Source organism: Equus przewalskii, chromosome 8, assembly GCF_037783145.1.
Source record: "Equus przewalskii isolate Varuska chromosome 8, EquPr2, whole genome shotgun sequence".
Taxonomy (NCBI): domain Eukaryota; kingdom Metazoa; phylum Chordata; class Mammalia; order Perissodactyla; family Equidae; genus Equus; species Equus przewalskii.
In genome coordinates, this window is record NC_091838.1 from 29,654,403 (window position 1) to 29,682,296 (window position 27,894).

At 36.9% G+C, this 27,894-nt stretch overlaps 1 protein-coding gene across 9 annotated transcripts in view; it reads left to right on the forward strand.

The window, feature by feature from the left end:
- ATP6V1H (ATPase H+ transporting V1 subunit H) overlaps window positions 1-27,894 on the forward strand; it is a 129,737-nt gene that overhangs the window by 27,226 nt on the left and 74,617 nt on the right. For all 9 annotated transcript variants that reach the window (XR_011543424.1, XR_011543423.1, XR_011543425.1 and 6 more), the window contains 2 exons: window positions 12,269-12,366; window positions 17,212-17,404. Coding sequence is in view for 6 of the 9 variants with exons in the window: in XM_070631639.1 (XP_070487740.1) it covers window positions 12,269-12,366; window positions 17,212-17,404 (291 nt within the window). In the remaining 3 variants the exon portion in view is untranslated. The remainder of the gene's footprint in view (window positions 1-12,268; window positions 12,367-17,211; window positions 17,405-27,894) is intronic.

A 27,894-nucleotide genomic window follows, 5' to 3' on the forward strand; every position in this document is an offset into this window, starting at 1 on the left:
CACTGTGTTGCTCAAGGCTTTATGTGGGGCTACTTGGTGGCCAGAAACACCCCCCTCCCTTTTTTGGTCAGTTTCTCCCCACATTTTTGTCGGACTGAAAGATTAAAGGTTAAAACTAATCATGTCTCCCCAAGTTCCTTTCTTAGATTTATCTTGCCCATTTGAGAATAGTTTAACTTTGTTAAATAGCTCAAGAACTAACAGTAAGTTTGGACAAGTAAAGGTTGTCATGATTGGAGCCAGTTGAGAGAAAGGGAACAAAAAAAGAAATGTAGGTGAGGTGCATCTAGCTTCATTTGTTGGAAATATCTCTGGGAAACTGGAAAGCATAGTTAGAGGATAGTGTCTACAACCTGCCTGCAGCACACCTAAATGAAGCTCTGTAGAATCCATTTAATGTCTGTATTGGTTACCAGTACCTCCATAATCTGCATGGAACATACCTGTCTGTATGCCCTGAATCTAGATGGCAGCAGAACTCATTTTCAAAGCCAAGAGCCAGGCTTCTCTTGAGGCATCGGTTGGAGGAATTGACAAACTGTGTTAGGCTAGAAAATGGCTATTAGTCTTCTGAAATGTAGTCAAAACAAGGCGTGTAGAACTAGATGAGCTATCTTGGGACCCAGTAGGGGAAGGAGGTGGTGGCTTAGGGGTCTAGATACTCAACCATAAGCGGATGTTTAAACTAGGAATGTTTATTTTATGTGACTTGAGTTTCTACCAGTTTGACATTTTGAAAAATTGTTTATTTCTTATATTTGACTTATTGGTAAATTTTTTAAAAGATATTTTCAGAATCATACGTTTTATAAACTTAATTAACTGGTTGTTAAAGTGTTTGTAAGTTATTAAAACTTGCATAATGAGGTGCAAGCTCTGGTGACATGACATTCTTATTTTGCTCCCTTCTGTCCACTGTATTGGAAAAGCGAAACTGATTAATTGAATTGGCGGTGCGTTAGTTAGAGTGGTTTATCTGGTAGACTCATACATACACAATCAAAACAGAATGTGCATCTGGGGTAATTGTGAGTGAGGGACAGATGGCCTTTGGTTTCCCACCCTATTCCCTTTAATGCCCTTCAAACCTGAACATACTTTCTGTCTCTTCCTGAGGGTTGTTACTTTTTCAGATGGCTAATAACTTGGAAAGCAGACTTTAGTAAGTTGAGAGTAGGATGTTTGCCGTCCCTCTGATACTTATATTTTAATAGGGGAATCTGAATTGGTAACTCATATTTATTGAGCACTTACCCTGTGCCTGGCACTGTTTTGCTCTTTTTCCATTTACATCTCCTTGAATATTCACACTCCCTCCTTAACAGCAGTCTTACTATGAGCCATATTTTATGAATAAAAGCAATGAGCCCAAGCAGAAAGGCACACCAGCTTGCCCAAGGTGATACAGCTAATGAGTGGCAAAAACCCCAAAGAAATGAATTGCTTATTAAGAGAATTACTGTTGAGGCAACTGAACTGGGATTGGATCTTTAGGCATTCCCAAAGTTGCATAGCCTACTCAGACTTAGAAATATTGATATTGTATCTTAAAATCCCTAAAGGATTTTAAAACCTAAAGGTTTTCAGAGAGCATAGAAAAGCAGTTTGGTAAACTGCATTACATGGTATTGCCACTGGATGTCAGTATAAAACAAACAAAAGTTTTACACTGCAAACTGAGAAATAAACATGATCCGACAGGCTTAACTTTTAAAATGGCTGTGGAAACATCATAATATGTTATGAGTGGATCATTACAAACATTTTTATTTAAATGACATTACACAAATGGAATTTCCTTAAAATGCATTACATTGTCTGCCTAAATATGAAAATAATAAATGACATCGAGTTATGTGGGTTTACCTTAAACTGTTCCTTTCTTTACTGGCTGTCAAATGTGAATTATCAACCTTCTGTTCTTCTAAGGAAGCTGCACAGCCTTGGAAGTTGATTCTTGTGCTGATGCCCTTTCAAAAAGAGGAATACTGTGCTCTCTCACGAACTTTGGAGGATTTAGAAAGAATCTGGGGATTTTTTGTTTCTTTCTTTGGTTTCTTTTTCCTCTGCTCAGCTTTGTTTTTACATATGTGTAGGGGAACAAGGTGAACTCCTAGCTCTTGCACTTGACCGTGTCCTGTTCTTTGGTTATTTTTGTTGTAGATCCAGTCCAGCATTAGTTATTGCTGGATGAACGTTGTTTCACTGACAGTAAGTAGCTTAAGTTGGCAGGCTCTCCTGTTGCTTATTTTATCTTGCATTTAATGTTCTGGAGCAGTTCTGTCCTATGGAGCTTTCCATGATGATGGAAATGTTCTGTATATCTATACTGTCTGTCCTGGTAGCCATTAGCTACATGTGGCTGTTGAACACTTGCACTTGTGAATTTTCAGTTTTATTTAGTTTTTTCTTTTTTTAAGGATTGGCACCTGGGCTAACAACTGTTGCCGATTTTTTTTTTTTTTCTGCTTTATCTCCCCAAATCCCCCTGTACACAGTTGTATATCTTAGTTGCCGGTCCTTCTAGTTGTGGGATGTGGGATGCCGCCTCAACATGGCCTGATGAGCGGTGCCATGTCCGTGTCCAGGATCCAAACCCTGGGCCCCCACAGCAGAGCGTGCGAACTTAACCACTCAGCCACAGAGCCGGCCCCTTTTTTTTTTTAAAGATTTTATTTTTTTTTCCTTTTTCTCTCCAAAGCCCCCCAGTACATAGCTGTATATTCTTCGTTGTGGGTCCCTCCAGTTGTGGCATGTGGGACGCTGCCCCAGTGTGGCCCGATGAGCAGTGCCATGTCCGCGCCCGGGACCTGAACCAACGAAACACTGGGCCGCCTGCAGTGGAGCGTGCGAACCAAACCACTCGGCCATGGGGCCAGCCCCTTAGTTTTTTTTTATAGGTTTATCGAAATATATTTCATATACCATAAAATCCATCCATTTACAGTTCAGTAGGTTTTAGACTATTTACAGAGCTGTGCAACCATTACCATAATCTAATTTTATACCATTTTTAACACTTCAAAAAGAAACCCTGTACACATTACCAGTCATTCACCATCCCTGCTGCCTGTTCCCAACCTCTGGCAACCACTAATCTATGTTGTCTCAGAATTTGCCTTTTCTGACCATTTCATATGAATGAATCATATAATATGTGGTTGTCCGTGACTGGCTTCTTTCATTTAGCATTTCATTTAGCAAAACATTTCATTAATGTTCTCAAGATTCATCCATGTTTTAGCATTTTAGAATAAAAGAAAAGCGTTAGCCTATTTGGCTTTTTGTCAGATTCCATAAATTATTTTCTGTGACGTTCTAATATCCGTGTTAATATGAGGTTAGTTTTACTGCCTTGGCTTTGTTTTTAATTTAATGCTATAGTTATGTGGCACTTTCCAGTCTTCCAGAAGAAGTGGAATACTTTAATGATTTAGTTCCTTACTACTTTGTGATAAGTACATCAAAAGTGCTGCCCCAGGAGCAGAAATGAGTGGGCTGATATATAATTATATAGTTCAGGCCTGTTATTTAACTGGAGTCTGCTGTAGCTGGTGAGCTGGAAAGTCTGTGAGGACTCAAAAGTAATTCAGTCAATTACATGTCTTTGTGCAAGTTTCAAGAGCATTGCTATTTACCTAAGGTAATTCTTAAATGATTTTTATCGTTCAATTTCCTTTTATCTTTTTATTACAAAATTAGTACATTTTAAACTTTGGAGATCATTAAAATATAGGCACAGAATGAATGTTAAGAAAAGGAGGAAGGATAAGAATCTATTAGTTTTGTTTTTCTGATCAGATTTTTGTAAGGATTGCCTGCAGGTATATTCTGGCAATGCAAAGGAAAATTAAATGATAAATTTCAGTACAAGACTTTCTTTTACAGATCATTTTCAAAGTTTAGCACTGGTAACAATAAGCTACTAACATTATGCATTAGATGTGTTCTTGGAAGTTGTATACAAAGCCATAATTTATAAAGTAAATCCTATTTTCTCAGGTCCACAGTAATTTTCCCTTGTAGTAAAGACTCCCAGTAGTCATGCAATTGAATTATATGACTAAGCAAATTAGATTGAAAGGAATACTTGAAGGAGATTTATAAATTTATAAGTTAATAGTGAAATTACTTTTGTGGTAAGACAAGTCTAAAACTAAATTATCTTAGGTTATTTAGGTATTAATTTAATCTAGGTATTTTATGAGTATTGGCTAGAGGATCTCTTTTAATAAGCCCACTTCAAGAGAATTCTTGGGCTATATGTATTTCAGTTCCTGAATATGAGATAATAATAATAACAATAGTACACCTTACAATTGTTTGTGCTTTATGATTTGAGTTTAGATTTTAGTAGCAGATTTTTTTTTTTTTAATTTGGTAGGGCTGGTGTTATTTTCCTTTATTGATGAGAAAATTTTGAAGAGTTTAAGTGATTTACCAGATAATTTGGCAAAGCTTCTGATTGTAAAAACCTTTCTTCCTTCCTCCCTCTCTTCCTTTCTTTAGTCTTTTTTTCCTTCATGTCATAACTTACATAAAGTACACAAATTTTAAATGTTCAGCTGAATGAATTTATAGTCATGTGTCCTCCTTCTCAATACTTTCCTTCACCTCAACTCCCACAAAGGTTATCATTATTATGGCATCTCTTACCAAAGACTTGTTTTGCCTCATCTTGAACTCCACGTAAGTGGAATCATATACAGTAGGAACGCCTATGTGTCTGAATTCTCTTGCACAGTATTGTGTGAGATTCATTCATACTGCATTTAACAGTAATTCATTCTTTTTATTGCTATGTAGTAATCTAGTAAATGAATATTACCCATTCTCTTATTGGTGGATATTTGGGTTACTTCTAGTTTTTGGCCACTGTTAATAATCTTGCTTGAACATTCTTGTATATAACTTTGGGTGGATATAATCACTTACATCAGGAGCACTGAATTCTAGAATGGAATTCCTGGGTTATAGGGTATACGTAAATTTAGTTTTAGTAGATATTGCCCATCAGTTTTTAAACTGATTTATGTATCCATCAATAAAGTATGAGAATTCCAGTTGTTCAAGTTCTCTAATGCTACTTGGTATTGTCTTGTTATTTTTTAAAGTGAACGTCTATGATGGAAGCAAAAATCACACATACGTTTGTGCACACTCACTTTTTACTTCTATAAGGAAAGATTCATTTGATAGCTGTGAAACGTTAAATGCTTTTGCGACTATTAATCAGCAATCCTCCATTTCATGTAAAACTGGGTTCTGGAATTTATTTTAGTCAATTTTGTGTTTGAAAAGCTCAACTTTGTGCTTCCCTGATATCTCTGTACTGTGCGTTTTCACCGTCTATGGGACAGATGCTCTTTCCTGCAGTGCAGACTTGTTTTTTCAAGCGCCCATGATTCCAAAATTTAGGTGAATTTTATCTTTAGTCTTTCTCATTTAGTTTGTACTTAAATTCCAGCATTGTGGAGATGAATATTGAAAATTTGTAAACATTTTTATAACATTAGTTTTACTTTGGTACAATATCACTGACGTTTTTATGCTTCTCTTTTGTTGCTGACTTTATAATTCCTCAGTTCTTTTTTTCGATGAGGAAGATTGCCCCTGAGCTAACATCTGTGTCAGTCTTCCTCTATTTTTGTATGTGGGATACTGCCACAGTGTGGCTTGATGAGCAGTGTGTAGGTCCATGCCCAGAATCCGAACCTGTGAACCCTGGGCTGAAGTGGAGCGTGTGAACTTAACCACTGTGCCACCAGGCTGGTCCCTGATTTCTCAGTTCTTGAATTCTTTGTATTTCTGCAGAATGTGGATCTCTGAGACCATATTCACCAGGAAAGTGAATTCTTTCAGTTGCGATTTTCCCTGTGATGTGATTATTCCACCATAATGTAGGAGAGTTTGCATTTTCAACAACATTGGAAAATTTATCTAAATGGTATTCTCTTAAATGTGTTGAGGAGTAAAGGTAGTTTTTGTCTACTGGTGAGCTTTGCTGCAATGAGTGTGTATTGTGGCTGGTTCTCAGCCCAGGATGTCTGGCGCACAAAGAACTCTAGCTTGACATGAAGAGAGTGGACTCCTGGTGCCAGTCCAAGATTAATTCACTATTTTAATTTCAACAAATTATATCAGCTTTTTAAGCCTTGGATTCCTCATCTGAAAAAATGGATATCATAATATTTCCCTTTTATTTTTAATTTTAATTTTCTGTTTGAAGGTACTTTGAAAAATACATATTAATAAATTGTCTTTATAAAAAACGTTCTTTTTTTCTTTTTTGACAGTTTTTTGGTTAGTTGTGAGGGTTAAAAGATCCATTTTTATTATTGAAAAAAACAGAAAAACTTTACATCAAAGAACTGTGGTTAAATGACGTTTAAACAAATAGTATTCAGGAAACAATACAAATGAGTCAGACATTGTTTTGTGTGATGTATTTTTGTTGTCAGTCCAAATATAGGTCATTTTTTGTCACCACCTAAATGAATTACTTTAGCAATTTAAATGGAACTATTAATCTGGCTAAATGAGTTCTTTTACTATAAATATTTTCTAGTAAAATAGGATGACATAAGGTGCAGCCAAAATTTATTAGCAATTTATATTAGTTCTCAAATTGAGATGACTTAATTGACTAGTATTTTGTTTTTAATTTATGTAAGATCCATAATTACCAAACAGATTTAGTCTTGGCTTGAAAAAGGAGTAGGATATTAGTGCTATGTTATATGTATTTCTGCAGTATTAAGTATTATCAGTATAAAAATTTTGGTCACACTTTTAATATTGAATCTTATCTATTAGAGCCCCATTCATTTGGAACTAGTGTAACATATTGAAGTTTGTTTGTGTTTCTTTTTGTTCATTCATTCAAGAAATATTTATTGAGTGCCTGATAAGTACAGGGCATGGTGCTGAAAGCATATATCGCTCAACAAGGTAGGCATGACTCCTGCCTGCATAGGGCTGCATTGTGTTGGGGGAGGACAGCATTACACAATTATTACACACTTCTGTTATCTTAGTACACTTGTGGCAACACTTGTAACAGAGAATCACAGTCTTCTGAGTGTACAATGAGAGGATCTCATCTGGGGCCAGGTTCATTCAGGCTTTCCTGAGACAGTGGAGGGATGAGGCCTGCGCCTCAGGTAGAGGGAAGTGTGTGTGGAGAGCCAGGGCAGAGGGGGAATGCAGGCATGGCGAGAGTGGGGAGATGGGACAGGCAGGCAGGCCCAGAGCGTGCAAGGCCTTTGACATCACTTAGGATTTCAAATATTTTTCTTCGCAATGGGAAGTCACTGAAGACTATTGAGAAGAGGAGTCACATGGTAAAGAGCAGCCATGGGAAACACGGTAGTATTTGCATGTGCGTGGCACCTTACTGTGTATTTTGAAATGACCTGATCCATTAAATCCATCTGCCTTCCTTCAGCGTAAGCTCTTTTCCCCTCCATTGCCACATGGCTTGCTTTCTTCCTTCCTCAGGGTTCTGTATTTGTCCTCTCAGCAGTGAGGCCCTCCCCAAAGATCCTGTTTAATAGAGGGCCTTTGTCTCCCTCTCTGCATTTCCTACTTCCCTTTCTTATGTTAATTTTACTGCATGCAACTTGTCAGGCTCTGTTATGCTCTATAATTTACTTGCGCTTTATGTTCATTTCCTCTTCCTGCATTAGACAAAGCTCCCTGATAGTAGGGACTGAGCTCTCTTTTGTTCATAGTTGTGTGCCTGGTGCATGAACTATGTCTTGCACATAGTAGACACTCAATAAATATTCGTTGATGATATTGAGTACAGGTTTGGATAGCCTTTTTGGGAACTAGTTGAGAACTGAGAATAGTTTCTGACAGTGCAGGCAATCTAAGGTGGTAGCTGTCAGGCAGGTTCCTAGCACTGAAAGGACAAATGGGCTGCTTCATCTTTGGTTGGATTCTAATCTAAGTACCATATATTTGAAAATAAAGGGGAGTCCCTTCTGCATACCTGATAATATAACCAACCTAATAAACATTGTTGAATTAAGGAATCCTTAAAAATTGAGGGCACCATGGATTTAAAATCTTTATTTAAGTTGTTGACAATGCGATAGATCACTATGTATAACATTTATTAAATGAAAAAAGAAAATTACGAATGAAAGTTACAGTATAATCTCATTTGTATTTTCCAAAAAAAGACATGGAAAATTTCTGCAGTGTTACACAGAAATCTACTAATAGTGGTTATATCTTAGGAGTGGTACTGAGGGGTGATGAGAGTGGCTTTATTTTATGCTGTTCTATGCTGATTGGGTATTTTGTCATAAATGTGTCCAAAGCATCTCATGTAAAATTCAGGGCAATAAAAATCATGTACCCAAATATTAATAACGCTCCGTGCTACTTGTCAAGTCATACTTCTAGTTTATAACTGTTCTTAACACCCAGAAGCTGATCATAAAGGCACCCTCCTTGAGAGTTCTGAGCATAGGAGTCAGGGAGACTCAGGGAGAGGTCACCTGGGACAGGCAAGGCTCTGGTACAGTTCTGAGGGAAGGCACAGTGATTCTCTTCCTTTTTTGATTCTTTCTTGTGACATTTCTCTTTGGAGGGAGCAATGTTCACCTCAAATACTACCTCATCAGTTTGGTGGTTCTTGCTGTTGTCCTGTAAGACAGACTATTTCTCTGCCTTTCAGTTCTTGTTCATTTTGCCTTTCTTTGAAATTTTGTGAGATTTCAGGATTTTCTATAAGCAATTATACCTATTTCAAGAATACTTTTCAAATGTCATAATGTCTGTTAGTAGAATAGGAAATTCTAGCAAAAAGAAAAAGAAGGCTTGGTGTTTGCATTGTATAATATGGAGGGTAGTAGTACAGTTCTATATTATTATCATGGAAGTCAGTTTAAGAGAAATGATAATATGGAATTTGGGGGGGCTTCCATATCTCTTGTCCTTTTTTTTTTTAAACAATGTCTTGCTAGGCAGAAACAAAAATGACTTTGCTTGGATGAAATATATCTTAAAATTGCAGGTTCTACTTTTTTTCTTCTAAAGCCAAATGGCAAAATAGGAAAAAAATAGGACCAAGTGGAATGTGTCGACGAAAATAGTCTGCAACCAATCTATAAATGAAAATTTGGGTGAGTTTATTCTGAGCTAAAATCTGAGGACCATGGCCCAGGGCCTTTCTTCCTGAAGGAAGTAAAGGGCACCAAAGATGTGAGGTATACAGAGTGGTTATATACCCACAAACAGGGTGCTTTACATATGATTGAAATGTCCCTCCCGCAATAGTCACAAGATTGCCCTGTCGGCACAGTGCTTGATGGACACAGCAGGTAGTGGGTCTGCTATCTCAGAGGGCGTAGCAGGAGGCATGTCTATTTTCTCGAGCTGGGTGGTCACAGGTGAGCGCAGCAGTCAGTTCCTAGCCTAAGGAAAGATGCTTAATCCTTAAGGAAATGCCAATGTTGGGAGGGGGAGGGAAGTTGCGCCTTTATCTCAAGGGCCTTTGTTCTTGCCATAGGGAATGTCTAAAGCAGATATACAGTGCCTGCTCAACGGCCACGGTCAGGCCCTTTTGGAAAAACAAGGTCAGGCTGAATTGGGTTTACACCAAATGGCTTCCTCATATACTCCAGTATATCCTCTTGCTTGCCATTTCTATTTGTCAAATGAATATTCAATTATTTATTTAGCAAACACACATTTTAAAAGTTCTGTTATTTACCAGGGACTCTGCTTAGCTGTTAACATTTTAAAAAGACTCATCTTTTGCTCTCTGGTCTAATGGGGATGATTGATATACACATACACACACAAAGGGCAAGAATAGAGAGTTATATGTGGCACCATGGAAGTGGTTAATTCCATCTGAAGAAATCAGAATATAGTAGTAGATGCAGCAGCAAACATTTGTTGAATATCATATAAGAGGCACCATTGAAAACTCTTTCATACATTAACTAATGAAATTATCCGCACACCCCATGGGATTTGTCGTGTTATCCCCAGTTTGTAGCTCATTCAAGGTTACATAGCTCGTAAATGGCTGAGTGTGGCAGGCTGGTTCCAGAGCCTTTGTTCTTAACCATTATGCTATACTAGGTGCCTTTTTTTCATGGTGGAGGAGTTAACTTTGATCTAAGACTTGGAGCAGGTGAGTCAATTCAGATGGAGAGGAGAATGGGGAAAGAGCTTTCCAGTAACTAGTTGGAGATAGAGGTCTGATTCTCAGGTGAAAGTAACTATTGGAACTGGCAATTTCAGGTTACTGGTAATCCTAGCATTTGCCATGATAGTGGGGTGATAAAATATAAGAGAGCTAAAAATTTGGCAATAATTCTTTCAAGAAACCTTCATGTATTGAGAGGAAGAACAATGTAAGTAAAAGATAAGGAAGTGATACAATTTACTTTGTTTAATTGAAAGCAATAATTGAATTGTTTACCAGTATTACCTTCACTGTGTACTTGGAAAGTAATTTTTGGAGTGGTATTTGGACTGCCTCATAGTCTATAGTAGGAAGGAGTACAGTTTTAGAACCAGAATCTTTTATATGCTCATTTTTTTTTTTGAGGAAGTTTAGCTCTGAGCTAATGTCTGCCGCCAATCTTCCTATTTTTGCTGAGGAAGATTGGCCCTGAGCTAACATCTGTGCCCATCTTCCTCTATTTTATGTGGGACGCCTGCCACAGCATGCCTTGATAAGCAGTGCATAAGTCTGCACTTGGGATCTGAACCGGCGAACCCCGGGTTGCCGAAGCAGAACGTGTGAACTTATCCGCTGCCCCACCAGGCTGGTCCTTATATGTTCATTTTTGATGTGAATCCTGACACTATAAATAACAACAAAGAATCCATATTTGAAATGTTTCATGTATTTCAACATAGTATGGTAAATGGACACAGGAAAAAAAGACAGTGAAACAAGAAATTTTTGCACTGAGAGGGAATTGATAAATGGAAGAGGAGAGAGTGCCCTAAGTTACCTTTTTTTCACTATATGTGGAAACATTAGGCTGTCTCTCTAAACAGCAAAGATGGAATTCCTCTTTCACAAAACATTATTCCCTGCTGACTTAGTTGGAAAAATACTATTTTTTCCCATTATGGAAGATTGTTTTAGAGCTGAAAATTCACTATTTTTTTGTCATTAATTTCTGCTAATGTTTTGAGTTTTCAGGCAAATTACATTACTGGATATATTGTGCTTTTGGGCAACTATGTTCACTACTTTCTAGGTAAAATATGAGATAACCTTTTCTTGATAACTTTTGATTGTCCCACCAGATGTACTTATATCATTGAGTTTGTATTTGAGTGCCTGGAATTTCTTTGAAGTGTTAGATTTTTAACAAATTTTGTTTAAATTAAAATGTAGAGCTTAGTAGCGTCATTTATATTAGGTTTTGTGAATTTGTATAACATCTGTGATTCTCCTTTTTTCTCTTTCTTTTTTTGTTTGCATGTTCTTTAAGGCTAAGGAAATTTCCTCTTGTCTTTGCATTTCTTATAGATGTAAGGCTCATGGTAAATATTTAGAGAAGAGCCCACGCCAGGTGTTGCTACCAGCTTTGCTAAAATGGAGGAGCCTCCTGCCTCCTGGGGATATTATTCCTGCTTATTTCAAGTTTCAGATTTAACCACAATTTCTCTAAGATAGTGCTATTGAACTGATATTTTAAAAAATCAGAGAGTCTTTTTCAAGTGTTTAGTTAGGCTTTTTATATGCTCTATAGTTTTTTTAAAGTTCCCATTTATTGTTAACAAACTGTCTAGCTGTATGCTAAATGAATTATTTTACTAAATCATGACAATACTCCTTCGGGGTGCTTGGGGGTGCTATTCTCATTAAGGATAAGGAAACTGAGTATTGGACAGCTTCAGTAACTTGCCCCAAATCATTAAAATACAGGCCTGTCTCAAAGCATACACTTTTCTCTTTTTAATTTTATTGTTGTTCTTTGACATTTCGGTACTTATGAAGAGCAGTATTCTGTCTATATAATTAGTTTGTTCTTTGATATCTCTAACTGTGTGTGTTAAATAGTCTTGAACTGTGATGTTTAATTTGGCAGAGAAAATCAGCTTCATTTCTAAGAGATAGAAAAGAAGAAATGAAGATTGACTTTTGAAAAAATATTAGGGACTTTTGGATGTTCTGATGATAAGAAACTCTAGTGTAAAAAATCCAGACTTTTCATATATGTGTGATCTCATGGCTTTAAATGCTTTCCAGCTTTAAAACCTTGTGCTTCTTCTCATGTAGAGCTCTCAGTATGTGCAGTGTGTTGCTGGGTGTCTGCAGCTGATGCTTCGGGTCAATGAGTACCGCTTTGCCTGGGTAGAAGCGGATGGGGTAAACTGGTGAGTGCCCTTTTACTTTTCGTGGAAAACGTTTAATAGTATCTCTCCTTGACATTTTCAAAGAAATTAATACATTTAATTACCTAAAAGAAGTATTTCTTTTTTTTATGTCTATTTAACAATGGATTATGCTGACCTTTATAGAAGTATAACTGCCAAATGGAATGTTTCCCCTTTCCCTCACTTCCTCTGTGCTATTATAAGAGGTTAAGGACTCCTAAAAGCCTAATGCTTGATAGAACAAATTCTACATACTCAGAAAAACAATTATAAAAATATCTTGTAGTAAATGCAGGCAAAAATCAACGAGAAAAGGTCTTATCCAGAGAAGAGTGAATATAAACCATTTTTTGTTAAGCTATGTAATTAGCCCATTCTTTGTGGGGTCCTAATTTGCAGGTCCAGAAACTTTGAGGAGCTGCCTTCTCAGGTTAACAAATGTATTTGTACAAACAGCCCCCCAAACCCCAAAACAAAGGAAATCCTCTTTTACTACCAGAAGGCCAATTTATTTATTCATAATGAGTGATCTCACTGCCTTGAAACTAAATACTCTTTTCAGTTAGTGAAGACATCATTTCTTTGTTGGAAAATCTATACAGGAAGCTAGTTTATCAACAGAAGGTTGCTTGGCGAGCAAGGCTTCGCATGAAGAGGACTTGGTTAAATGATCTTGCTGCTGTATCATCAGACCCTATTAGGCTGACACATCCAGCTCCAGGGTAGGGATATTCCTGCCAAAGGGACCAAATAGCTTAGATCTTCTCAGCCAGTATTTGCATGCAATTTCTCTGGGTAGGTTACTTCTGCAAATTGGTGTTCTTAGGAATTTTATTTGAATTGTCATGAATTAATAACCATTAACTCAATAAATTAGTAATCTTGTATTAGTATGCAAAATTTCAATCTGTTTATACTTATTTAACCCTCCATATGTTAGGAAAAATAGTCATCACGATTTGCTATCTGGACCCTTTGTAAAATATATGTTTAGGGGCTGGCCCAGTGGAGCAGCAGTTAAGTGCGCATGTTCCGTTTCGGTGGCCCGGGGTTCCCTGGTTAGGATCCCGGGTGCGGACATGGCACCACTTGGCACGCCATGCTGTGGTAGGCATCCCACATATAAAGTAGAGGAAGATGGGCATGGATGTTAGCTCAGGACCAGTCTTCCTCAGTGAAAAGAGGAGGATTGGCAGCAGTTAGCTCAGGGCTAATCTTCCTCAAAAAAAAAAAAAATATATATATATATATATATTTATTTAGTCATTTTATGAATAGTTAATAGAATTAAGAATAAAGAGATGTTGAAAAACAACCATTAGAAATTTTAATGTTTTTACATAGCAAACCTTTTTGTAGTAAGTGAATTTTGATGCACAAACATCATAAAAGATGAAAGAAAATCATCGCATGTTCTTTTAGCAAAATGGGATGGTCGAGGTTTTTGTTGCAAAATATTGTATTGAAATCTTTCATGTTGAGTGGCTAACCAGCTGAGAATACCGTATTTCCTTTTTGTCCTTAGAAATATATTGCTCACTCATTGATTCTTTAGTTTCAGAAAATACATTTATGATATAGTCATCTGAAGACTCACAGTTGATTTTACTTATGTTACCAGTTTCACCATCGTTATTACAGAATAGAATGCTGTCTATCTCTTTGCTTTCAACTTCTGGTTCATCTAGTAAATCTGAAACACCTTCTTCAGGTAATTGCCATTATGGGTGGAAAATAAAAAGTTCTGAATTCTCAGCTGTGTTCACACTGTGTTGGGAGACTCAGCAGGACACCGGAGACTCAGCATGTAGTTGTTCTCATGGCTGAGATTTATTTCAGAGACAGAGTGGGGGATACACAGCTGGATCATGAGGGCAAAGACACAGGCTGAGTTTAGAGGAATCGGTTTGAGGCTTCTTTATCAATCCATTTGAGCCATCCTTATCATTTAGGAACAGCTTTGTGTCAGTGTAGGGAACTGTTTACTGGTCAAGTTTCCAGAAACCAGCCAAGGGCCAGCTTTGCAAGCAGACCTTTCTAAGGATAGCTGTCACAGGACTGTAATGTTAACTCTCTTCTGCACAGAAATCAAAAGGTAGACTACAAAGATGGTATTTCCAGTCTTTTTACCTTCTTAAAGAATGATGCAATACTTTGGGCAATACAATAAGAAAAGATAATTATTTTACTATTATATTGTCTTCCTAGTAGATTCCATCATTCTCTAATTTGCTTATAATTTTAGTCTTTAGTTTTTTTTAGCATAGTTGGAAATAATGAATGAGTAATGATGGAATAATATCTAGGATGATGAAATAGTGTAATTCTTCAAATTATAGGTAACATAAAATCACTAAGATCCCATGATGTATCTTAGTTTCATAAATGGGTCTAATAGGCCTGTATGGAAATTGTAAAATAAATTGAATTTTATTCTATTATACAAAAAGTAGATTTTTTTTTTGTTCTTTAGAAGACCTGTAAGAGAGAATGAAAGTCATCAAACAGCAGTTTTTACAAGTAGTTATAATTGCTCAAAAAATAAACTCCAATGGGGCCGGCCCCATGGCGGAGTGGTTAAGTTCGCACAGGTGGCCCAGTGTTTCGTCAGTTCGAATCCTGGGCGCGGACATGGTACTGCTCATCAGGCCATGCTGAGGCGGCGTCCCACATGCTACAACTAGAACGACCCACAACTAAGAATATACAACTATGTACCGGGGAGCTTTGGGGAGAAAAAGGAAAAAATAAAATCTTAAAAAAATAAAATAAATAAACTCAAATACTAAAATTTGGCCCCGTGGACCCTAATGCTATACGGAGGCTAACCAAATACTGCTGTTCTAATTACTGGCACTTAGTGTTTTGGAGGACAGTAAGCAATATTAACTATTCAATTTATTCAAATTTGAAACTCTTAAACTTCTCTACAGTGTTCATCAGTGTTGACCACTCCTTCTTTCAAAGCCTTTCTGTCTTGGTTTCAGCAACAGTGTATTGGCTCTGAGCGTTCCTTACCCTCTCTGGTTATTTGAAAATTTTTATTTAAACAGAGATAATTTAATATGAAGAGCTTTTAACTAGGTATAAATGTGTTAACTAGGTTTCTGGAAACAAACAAAAGGACTCTCAAATGTCAGAGAGGTAGCAAGTGCAGTACTACCCTAAAGCTGGGGAGCAAAGGTACGAAAGTTGGAATTACTAAAATTACTAAATTACATGCTTCAAGGAGGGGCTGCGTGAGACTGAAATACAGACCATAGAGGGGGGAGTACTGCTCATCTGGGGCTTGTGTCCCTGAGCTCAGAGGAAGTGTCTCACAGGTCAGGGGCCCAGACCCCTGGTGCTGGTGTCTCTGAGGGTTGCAGTGAAGCTTGTTGCAAAATGAATTCAGCTAATGCCACGGGAAAGAACGGTGCTGCTGGGGCAAAGAAATGTTGCCGGAGTGATGCTTACAGGACCAGGAAGCCAGCAGGAGAAAGTCCCTTCTTCCTCCATCCTTGCAGTCAGCCTCAAGCACCTCCTATTGGCAGAGCCAGCTCGTAAAGCAGAATTGTGGCTTCAAGTCTCAGCCACAGCATCACAAAGCAAAGTGCAGAAGGCTTACCTTAGTACCTGGAACAATCAGAGAGCGAAAGAAAACCAGGTACTAGAATATTCATAGTATAAAATTACATGATTTTACAGCTGTTGAAATAATGGCATCAGTATTAAATAAAAGCAAGTCTTACATAACAACCCAAAATAGAAAAGACTTAAAGGAGAAATCATGAATGAAAAAATTAAAGGTAATTCAGCAAATTTATAACTGTGTATAAATCACAAAAATGGAGAAATGGCACAAATACAAGCCTTCCACTAAGTTAGTAGTTATAGATTGTAAAATTAGATTTAAAAATTTATTTTTATTAATAGACTTTTATTTTTTAGAGCAGTTTTAGGTCTACAGAAAAATTGAAAGTCTAGAGAGTTCCATATACACCTGCCCTGCCATAGTTTCCCTGTTATTAACATCTTACATTAGTGTGGTACATTTTTTTCAATTAATGCACCAATATTGATATAGTCTTATTAATTAAGGTCTGTAGTTTGCATTAGGCTTTACTCTTTGCGTCGTATGTTCTGTGGGTTTTGAGACTCCTCTACCCCTCTGGTAATTTTTAATGGTCTAATTGATGGTTTCTGTCTTCTGTTGTTTGAATGTAGGCATTCCCCGGGGAAATTTCCTCGGTGCTCTTCCTTGGTGTAACCAGTTTTATTTGCATATAGCTTTCCCAGTTTCCTTATCAGTAAAATGGGAGGCTGAACTAGGAGCTTCTCAGGTTCTAACCCCCAAATTCAATGATTGGCTGTGCCAGACTCATTATAGGTTTTTTCCAAACCTATCCTTCTTTTCTCTGAGTTTGTTAAATATCTTTAAAGCTATAACTGATGCTTTTGATCATCCAGACTCAAAATCTTCATATAACATCTGACTTCATCAAGGTGTACATCCATTGTGTGACCAAGTCCTGTTGATTTTACCCTCTTCAGTGTCTGTCAGATTCCTCTTACACTCCCTCTGCCTCATTGCCTGTCTGGTTCCCTTTCTCATTGCTTCCCTGCAGCAAATGCTGCTGCTTGCTGAAGTCCTGTGACTTTTCGCAAGATACTTAAGTGAAACTGTGCTGGAAATGGCCCTTTATGAGTAGGGATCTAGCTTGCTTGTTATTTCTTGTGGAAAAGAAACTGAGAACATAATTCAGAAAGACTTGTTCTATTAGTGTAAAAAGAATAATCAGTTATTTCTTTCTTGTTGCACTGTCATACATGTTAAATGTTTTCTTAACGTGTGTTCCTTTTCAGCATAATGGGAGTTTTGAGTAACAAGTGTGGCTTTCAACTCCAGTATCAAATGATTTTTTCAATATGGCTCCTGGCATTCAGTCCTCAAATGTGTGAACACCTGCGGCGCTATAATATCATTCCCGTTCTGTCTGATATCCTTCAAGAATCTGTCAAAGAGAAAGTGACAAGAATCATTCTTGCAGCATTCCGTGTAAGTGTTTTGTGGAGTTTTTTTTTTTTTTTTTTTTTAATACTATTTTTTTTTTTTTAAGATTTTATTTTTTTTTTCCTTTTTCTCCCCAAAGCCCCCCAGTACATAGTTGTATATTCTTCGTTGTGGGTCCTTCTAGTTGTGTCATGTGGGACGCTGCCTCAGCGTGGTTTGATGAGCAGTGCCATGTCCGCGCCCAGGATTCGAACCAACGAAACACTGGGCCGCCTGCAGCGGAGCGCGCCAACTTAACCACTCGGCCACGGGGCCAGCCCCTTGTGGAGTTTTTTAATGGTGTGTGTGTGTGTGCGCGTGAGGCATTTTCACTGTGGAGTATATTTGAGGGCTTTTTAGCAGGTGAGAAAAAGTTGCTTGTTCACTATGTAGTTATGAAACTGTGAAGTCTTGCTGAACAGAATCAAATATCACTAATCTGTATTTATGGCCTGGGGGAGTAGGACCGGGGGGAGGAAATCATTTAAGTGGATGAAATGTATGATTTACAGAATGTGTGGAAGGAGATATAATTGTATTTCGTTCAGTTAGCGGAAGTCCCTTTTTGTTGTAGTGTGTTCCAAGAGACTGTTACTGAAGTTCTTCTCTTAAGGAGCCCTTATGTTAGTGTAGTGTTGTATTTCAGATTCTGGATCTACTGACTAGCAGTATATTTCTGAGGCAATATAAAGATCTGTAATTATTTTGAGCTGTAAAGTTATTTTATTAGGATATTAGAATTTTGGTGATTATCTAAGTCACCTTCTGCACTTGAACAGATAAGAGAATTGAAGACAGCAGGGGAGCCAAGGTAGAATCTGAATCCTAGGTCTTCTGGCTGTCAGGCAATTGTAACACAGAAAGAATGTGTTGTTAATTGGTTACCCAGAGCCAGTGTATTTGCTGTAACAATTGTCTGTTGATAATTTTGTTGGTTGCCTTAGCATTTAAATGGGCTTCTGAGGGATGGCTTGGCTGACCTGGTGTCTTTGGAGGATGCTGCCCAAGAGCAATAGCAGTGGGCATATCTCATAGAGTGCTCACCACAGCCCTATAACATGGCAGTTATTATTGTTATTGTTAGTATATTGATATCATTAGTATTAGTATTGGTCTTCTCATTTTACAGATGGGGATACTGAGACAGAGAGGCCACATTGCTGGGTAGGTGGTAGACATGCAGATCTTTTATTGGCTTCAGAATCTGCTTTTAACCACAATTTGTTCTTATGCTCCCTTTAAATAAACAACAACAAATCAAAAATACAAAGTAGTACAGATGTATTGCAAAAATTTAAATAGCATAGACATCACATTTGCCAAATATAGATGCTAACATTTTTTGGATTTTTTCTAAGCATTTAGAGATAAATAGGTGTGTAATTTTGTTTTGTATTTAAAAATAAAAATGGCATCATATTATAAATACTGTTTTATAACTTTATTCTTAGCAATATATAATGAGTATGTTTCATTTTCGTATCTGTAGGTCTTCAGTGTTCTTTTTAATGGTTATATTCTACTGTGTTGATGTGAAGTAGTTTATTTAGCCAGTGTCCTATTGATGGGCATGTGAGGTGTTTCCAATTTCTTTTACGTGTGTTTGCCCACTTCAGTGAGTATTTCTGTCAGATGTAGTTCCAGAGATGGAATTGCTGAGTCAAAGAATATACTATTTTGCAAAATATATCTATTTTGTTAGATAATATCAAATCACCTTTCAGAAATGTGCAAGTTTACATTTCCATCAACAGTATATTGGAGGTGCATGTTTTTCTATTCTTTCACTTTCATTTAATAATATCTTTCTTTTAATTACAAAAAATGAGGTGAAAAATGAAATCGTTTTAGATTTGCATTCTGTTACTAATGAATGAAGCTGAGCATTTTTATCAGCCATTTATATGCCTCCTATAAATTGCTTATTCATAGCGCTTATCACGTTTTAAACTTTAAAATTTGATATGTATAAACTCTTTTCTAGATGTTTGTAGTTAATAATAGTAACTAATGTTTATTTAGAGCTTATTCTGTGTCAGGCACTGTTCTAATTGCTTTAAATGTGTTACGAGTTTAATCTCCCAAGAACTCCATGTGATGGGTGTTAGGCCACAAAAGGTTAAGTATTTTGCCAAAATAGCCAGGAAGCAGCAGAGCAGGAATTCAGACTTGGGCGTATGACTCATGGTCTTAATCATTGTGCTAACCTGTCTTTGATACCAAGAATAATAAATATTATAATTGATTGAGTGATTTTCATACATTGCCTTATTTAATCTTCATGATTATCCAATAGTGTCTATTATTATTTTTATTTTAGAGCTGAGGAAACAAAGACTTGGAGAGTAATTCCTTAGTAAGCGATAGGATTGGAATTTCAGTGAGATCTACCTGGCTTCAAAGCCATCCTCTTAACCACTCTGCCATCTCCTTTTTCTCAGTACATTTTCTCAGGAACCTTAAGAGTGGCATTAAAAGGTTGGCAAACTGTGAAAAGGAGAGCCCTAAGTCATGTGAGTGAGGAACTCAGATTCCTTTGCTGAGGATACCAGCTGAAAGGATTCAACTCCATTTTTTTTCTAGCTGCCTAACAACGGTTGAATGAGTAATGAAAGGCACTGAGAAGAGAGGTTCAGAGTAAATTCTGTTGTAAGAGTGGAAAGTGAAATGAAAGTCCAAGTTGCTAGATATGATAAATGCCAGTCAGCTGTTGACCAAATGTTGCTCTATGCATTAGATTTGCTTTTAATTATCCTTATTTACACAAAGTAACATTCTTTTTCATGTAAAAGTTGTTCTGTGGCCCTTGAGAAGGTTACTTTTAGGAAATAGGTAAATGTGGTACCTCCCTATTGCTCTGCTTCGCCATATTGTCTCTGCCATTAGTTTTTCTAGCAAACTGTGCACGTGAGCTGTCAAGGTAAATTTCAGTCTAGTCCAGATAAAGTAATAATCAATTCTTAAATCAAAGTAGCAGATTTAGCAGAGTAGTTGTGTTAATGAGACTCTGCTCTGAAGTATTTTAGTAGCTAAACTGAATGCATTTTTTTCTTCTACTTAAGTGTTTCATTATTTATATTCTTATTCATTTAGTAAGGATGAAAAATTCTAGAAATAGGATCTTCAGACAGTCTCCTTTTATTGCTAGAGCTCAATTTAATTCACAAACCAGTTTGGAGTCACCTTTATATTCCAGGCATTATGCTAATTGTTAGGAAACACAAATGCCTAAGATATAGCTTGACGTTGGAGGGCTTGTATTTCAGTGAAGACAGAATTTGTAAATAAATAATGTCAGTGCAATGAAATGATAAGCAATGTGCAAGAGTAAAAGTAATATGAAAGAGGTGGAGGGTAATAAGAGGGGATTTTAGGAAAAGCTCCAGAGAGGAGAAGGCTTGAAGAGGTTTTTGAAGGATACGTGGGAGTGATTTAGAACTAAGGTGGAGAGAGATTAATAAATGTTAACAAGTGAAGAAAGGACTTTGTAGAATTGTCAGTAATTTGTTCTTGTATGATTGATTATTGCTTCCACCCCCACCCCCTGAGTGAATGTAAAGGGAATAAATGGAGCACGTAAATCTGGCTCTTGAAGATACAGTCTTGGTATTTGTGGCCATTTGCTTTCTGAAGGAACAGACTTGCTCTGTAAAATGGAGCTTTACTTTGCTGATTGTTATTACCATTCTGGGCGATAAGCTTGTGGGGCCAACACAGATCTTTCAGCTATCCTGTTATTAACTCACCCTAACTTGTATTCATAATCACAGACATCACTCACCAAAGCCCAGTGCCTTCCAATAAGACTGTCAGATCTACTTTTCTATTGTGCACTGTGCCTACTCTGATGGAGCATGAATATGAGCTGATTCCTCTTTTAAATTTTATTCACTATGGTTGAATATGTATTACATCTTTTCAACTTGATATTTTTATTTTCTGAAAGCTTAAAGTTCCTCTAGTTTATTTGTCTTTGTCTTGAGTTTCTCTTATCTTTCTGTCTTTCTGTCTTACTGTAATCACAGGAGCCTTTATTTTATTAAAGTCTTCTATTCCAAATTAAGTGCTTATCCTTTAAGAAATGAAAATGGTTTGATCTTCTTATTTGTAAAATAATATGGTCTTATGGTTAAAAAATAAGGTACATAGAAAAATATTAAGAAAAAAGTATAAATTAAACATAATTTTGTTCTTAGATATGGAAGCCTGTTGGTATTCTAATACCTATAATTTATAATCTTTGTTCCCTTTCTGTATGGGGGATCAACTCTGGATGAATTACAGTGGGCACTGAAAAGCTAAATAGTTAGCAGGAGTCTCTGAATTCTTGTCTCTTCACAATTTGGTCAGATCATGCCTGGCATCAGTTACTATCAGGAGTGTGTGCACTCAGGTTGGTAGTGTGTGTGCCTGGCATGCACAGAGGAAGTCCGGTTCACTGTGCTCTTGGGCTGGCCTCTGTGCCTTTGGCAAGTTGCTTAGCCTCTCGATTTGCTCATGTGTCTGATGAGAGTAATATCATCTGTTTTAAGTCCATGATTGGACTTAATATATACTCATATGATAATGCCTTTTAAGAAAATAAATTTGGGCTAAATGAATACTTGGCACATAGTAGGCCATCAGTAAGTATTTGAGACTATATGAGAGACTGAACAAAAATACTGAAATAAAAGTAGAAAAACCTTCTATGGGAGTAGGGTGGTGGTATTGAATTTACTGATATATATATATATATATATATATATATATATATATACATACATTTTTTTTTTTTTCTTTTGGTGAGGAAGATCAGCCCTGAGCTAACTACTGCCAATCCTCCTCTTTTTGCTGAGGAAGACTGGCCCTGAGTTAACATCCATGCTCATCTTCCTCCACTTTATGTGTGGGACGCCTACCACAGCATGGCTTTTGCCAGGCAGTGCCATGTCCACACCCAGGATCCAAACCAGCAAACCCCTGGCTGTGGAAAAGTGGAACATGCTAACTTAACCACTGCACCACTGGGCTGGCCCCTACTGATATATTTTTATTGGTTTCTTTATTGACTGAATTAAATTCCTTTTCAGATTTTTGGCTGCTTTGTTTGGTTCCCATATTTAAAATTATCATGATAAAATTCCATGACAGAATATCTACTTGCTTGGAGCTACATAAATTCTACATTGAGAACGAACTTGCCTCAAAGTCTCTTACATCTAGTTTTCATATGTATGTTAAGATATTGATGTATTAGAAGTTTATTAAAATAATCCATTTAGGGGCCAGTCTGGAGGTGTAGTGGTTAAGTTCTCACTCTCCGCTTCAGTGGCCTGGAGTTTGTAGGTTCAGATTCTGGGTGCAGACCTACATACTGCTCATCAAGCCCTGCTGTGGTGGCATCCCATGTACAAAATAGAGGAAGATTGACACAGATGTTAGCTCAGCAACAATCTTTCTCAAGTAAAAAGAGGAAGATGGTCAACAGATGTTACCTCAGGGCCAGTCTTCCTCACCAAAAAATAAATAAGTAAATAAAATTCATTCAACAAAACGCATTCCAGAAAGCAGTACTACAGAGAGAGTGTCCCTGTTTTCTGTTAGTATGTGGACCTTGTTCTAAATTGGAAGCTGTTCATAAAGTTGGCATGAAAACTCTTTTCAGAAGATAAGAAATATTTTATAATCACTAAACTGTTAGGAAAGGTAATCACTCTTGACTCAATGTCTTTGCAATTAGATTATCCTGTTACTGAACCAGGTTCGTTTTTGCCTGTCGCCCAGAAAGTGAAACACCGAGACGAGGAGATTGCAGCAGAGACAGAGTTTAATCACAAAGCAGCCAAGTGAGGAAACAGGAGAACAAGTCTCAAATCTACCTCCCCGAAAATGGGGACTCAGGGATATTTATGGGGTAAGGGGGCAGAGTGGTCTGCAGTGTGGAGATAGGTGGTTGGAAGTGAGGTTGGAAGCGTAGTCAGACTTTGTGCCCCTTCATAGGACACACGTTCACAAAATGGTAGCGTTAGCATGATCTGAAGGTGGAGTTTTTAGCCTCTCGACATCTAAAAGTCACTTATTGGACATCTGTGTGGGCCCAGTTGATGGGTTGGTGGTCTCAACTGGCCTGAAGTGGACAAGGGGTTCTGGTTCTTGAAAAACAGATCAAACCCCCATTACATGGGGACCCAGGCTCCAGGGAGATGTTATCTATAGGAACTTAGTGGGAGTCGGGTAGCATAGTGCCTAAGCAGCACAGTTAACAGTGGGCGGGTGAACAACTGAAAGCTATAATCAGTAAAAGGAAAAGAAAAAGGAAAAAAAATTAAGTTACAAGCTACTTAATCATCAATGGCTAACTGTTTCCCAGTTTCAATCCTGGGAAGATGTCTTGGATTATTATTGTTTTTTTTCTTTTTTTCTTTTACTTCTGGGAAATAGAAAGCTCAACAGTTGCCTAAGTAATTAACATGAAAGTGAATAGTATCTTTTCAATATATATCAACTGTAGAGGAGGAAGACATTTCCTTTACCCTCTGAGTTCTTCTGGCTGAGCTACATGTTAGATTGACATGAGACAGAATAACAGGAGAAAATCAAACAAAGCTTTATAACATGTGTACATGGGAGAGACTTAGGAGAACTGAGCAACTCGCCTAAATGGTGGAGGCTCTCATCTTAAATACTGTCTTCAGTAAAGACAAAGGAGGATGTTGGGGATGGTGGTTTGGGGCTTCAAAGGGGAGGAAGGCAGTTCACATGGAAATGGAAAAGCAAATGTTTGGTAAGTAGAACTTTGATAAGAGTAGCCTTAGCAAGGATCCTCCCAGTCTACCAGATACCCAGAGTTATCTGTGGCGATAGCTTGTCCTGGGGACTGGCCTTTATTTTAAATTTCTTTTAGGCAGTTAGGGGGAAGGTGAAAGTTTCTTTCAGAGTCTTTTGTTCTTAAAAATCATCAAGGCAAGGCAAAGAGACACATTTTGGGGTGACCAATTCTGATCCCCCACACTACCTACCGTTTTCTCTATGTTAGTTATATTTTTTAAGTTAAAATATCTATTTTCCCAAATGTTGAAGATTGTAAACATTTATCATAAAATTATTTCTTTTGATAATTTGTTAATAAGGTAACTTATTTGTCTGCGGTAAAGTATAAGTGTGGCAAAGAGAGCTTCTACTGAAGTCAGGGTCTTATTTTAGCTGCTCTGTTGTTTCAAAGAATATTTCTCTACACTTTTATCTTTTTTCCTCAATTTTGATCAGCTTACATGGTTTTTTATAAGTATTATTTAGGTAATATATTAAGTGCTGTGAGTTTCTAGGAAGAAATCAGATACTAGTAATTTATAGTGATGGATTGAGATTTAATCTAAGGCTCAGCGTAAGATGCTTTAAGCATGATTTATATCCTTGCTATTCTGAGCTTCCTGCAGACCTTGCTTAGTATTTTGTCCTGCCTAGTTCCTTCTCCGTCCTATTGATTTTCATTTTAGATCATTGTTATGTAAAATAAAAGGATCATTGGATATATTGTTATATAATATATCAATTATATTATAAATATATTGTTATATAATAGAAGAGAGGTGTTAGTTGATATTGGTTGAATCTTACCTTTGAGCTCTTTCCTCCCCCTTAACTCTCTCCCCTCTTTTTCCTTTTCCTCTTTCTCTTCCTTCTTCTCCCCACCTCATTTGTGGATTATCTGTTCACTTATCAATGTATCAGATGTTTACTGATGATCAATTATGTGACAGGCAATGCGTTAGTTACTGAGGGTATGGAAGGATGAATATGACAAGATACTTTTTCACAGGGACTCTGTATTTTATTTAAATTTTTGTCTTTGATGGAGTGACTTCATGAAGTGGTCAGGAAGAATGTTTACAATATGCAAAGCTCAAAAAGTCAGAAGAAGCTTAGAGCCAGACTGAGATTCTTAGTTTTCCTTTTGACCTGATTTGGGAGGTCTCCAGATTGATTATCTACTTTTTATAGAAATTTGAGAAGTACAGTAGTATAGCTCTTTTCTAATTTTCCTTCACTATGTGTATGAGAAAGAGTGTAGGCTCTGGAGTGGACAGATCTGGGTGTGAATTCCAGCACTCAATTGTTGGGAGAGTAGCTTGAACTCTCATAGCTAATTTCTCCATCTGTGAAAGGTGGTTAGTAATACCTAACTCCTTCAAGATTGGGCAAGGATGCAATGAGCTAATAGGTGAAGTGCCTGGGGATAGTAAATATTCAATCTGTATTTATTTCCCTGCCTTTTCTCTCCATAGAATAATAGCAGTTTGCCTCTTAAATCTCCTACCTCTGTAAATTGCATTCTTGCTAAGTTAATTTGAACCTAAGCAAAGATCCAGTGCTGCTCTCTTTGATTCTGAAGAGGCAGCATGAATATTTTATTAATATTTAGCAAGATTTAAAAATCTTGTTCAAACTTTATTAACAGTTTCAATTGTTTACCCACAATGCATGGAAAATATGCTAATTTTTGGACGTGTGTTATCTCATTTGGATTTCAGGTTATTTAAAATAGACCCAATCTCTTGGAAGGAATATTAGTTTTTTGGACTCTCCTGTGCTAAATTTGGGACAATACAATCATTAGGTTGAAAATCAGAAGAGGGCTGAAAACCAGAAGAATGTCTTTTAGATATCCACAACTTTGATGTACAAAACTGAGTTAAAATTGAGCCATTGGTAAGGATATGGTAAAGCCATTTCATTTAAACCATCAAAAGGGGAGAAAAAAGTGTCCTTTATCATTCTGTAATTCCTATAACTTTTAAAAAAGATTTGAGTGACGAAGTTGTTTGAGAATAGTTATATAGGTTTTTTCCTACATCGTGAAACTCAGGAAGGAAATTTTTATGCTGAAGACTTGAGGAAGCTTGCTGAGCTACTGTGAGCTGAAGAAATCTAGCAGCTGCTAATTATTTTTTTTCCATTTGGCTGGATGAATTTTATTTTTGAAAATGTCACTCTCACTTATTCATAACAGGTGCTGAACTCCAGGTCTCTGTAAATGTTATTCTATTGGTTAAACTGATTTGTCAATCTGTAGTTCTTGAAATAAATTAGAATGTTTTGAGGCTGTGACTGAGAAAGACATTGAAGATCATATTTGTTGTCTAGAATTTTACATCTGTTGTGAGTTTTATTTCTCTTTTTGGCTCTGCTTCATCAAGAGCCTACATAATATGTCACGTGATAAGATAAATTATATTTTTATAACTGTGTGGTTTTTAGCAGAAAGGCTTAGAAAGAAATACCGCCAACTTGAATTTGGATTTTTATTAGCTATATTAATCATGATCTTTAATTCACACCCACACACATAGACACACTCAGACATGCACATATGTACATCTTCCTCTGCAGGCTGTTCATAGTCATAACCTTTTCAAAGAGGCCTGCTCTAGTTTGAGTGTATGGGGACTGTTTTGCCCACTGCTTTGGCATAGAAGTATTGCTACCAAGAAATTTTATTCCTAAATCTATCCCTCATTCCTTATTTCAGGAATTTATCTGTCTTGCTCATTAGATACTAGGTGTGGATGAGCTCTGGTAAGACTGAGACATTTTTCATCTTGGGATGAGTCCTTTCATACAGTGCTGCCTCAGAAGTGGTTTGCATGTCAGTGCGTTGCTGGGAACTGTTGGTTAGCAGCCTGCAAGGAAAAGTACAGAAAGTGAGAGTATTTAATTTAGCATTTAATTTAGAAACTTAGAGAAATCTGACAGAATATTGTGTGTCTGTTGAATTTAATAATATAAAATTTGAGCTTGTATTTTGCATGTCTTTAAGTGCATTTTTCCAGAAATTCATTTTAATTGTATCTTATAAAAGTATTTGTTCACAACTGATTGGAAATTTAAAAACAAACAAAACTAGTCTTTGCCACAGATGGTTTGAGAAGCACTCCTTTAATATATATTTTACAAGGGTAGCAGTTTTGGTGAAGGAAAGATCTGAAATATCACTGGATTCCACTTTGTTCTCAGTAAAGTCAAGATCCCTCCACTCCATTACTTGGACAAAGGCCAAAGTGATACTCACACCTGTAATTTTGTTGAAACAAAGATGCTGTTGAGTTTGAGGCTTCAAAGAGTACCAGATTATCTACCAGATTATCTGGGTTTGTTTCTGGCAAATTCAGTTTCTTAAGTTCTTTCATAACCTTTTCATTCTTCATAATGGGATGGAGAGATGAAATTAAAACATGTTTTGAAGGAAAAATAGAGGAGACCTTGATTTGACATAGGGTTGAAGAAAAGGAGAGAATCAAATATGACTAAGTTTTGAAGTGCTCTTATCTTGGAGAATTGAGAGGAGTGGTGGTTTTAGAAGAATACCGTAGAGCTGTTCTATGTTAGTTGTATTGACTGTGTTGAGCGTATAATTGAGAACTTTAGTTATGATGATGTCTTAAATATGAAGTTTAACTCTCCAGTCAACAAATAAATTGTGAAAATAACAAAAGACCATATGAACAAAAGAGCTT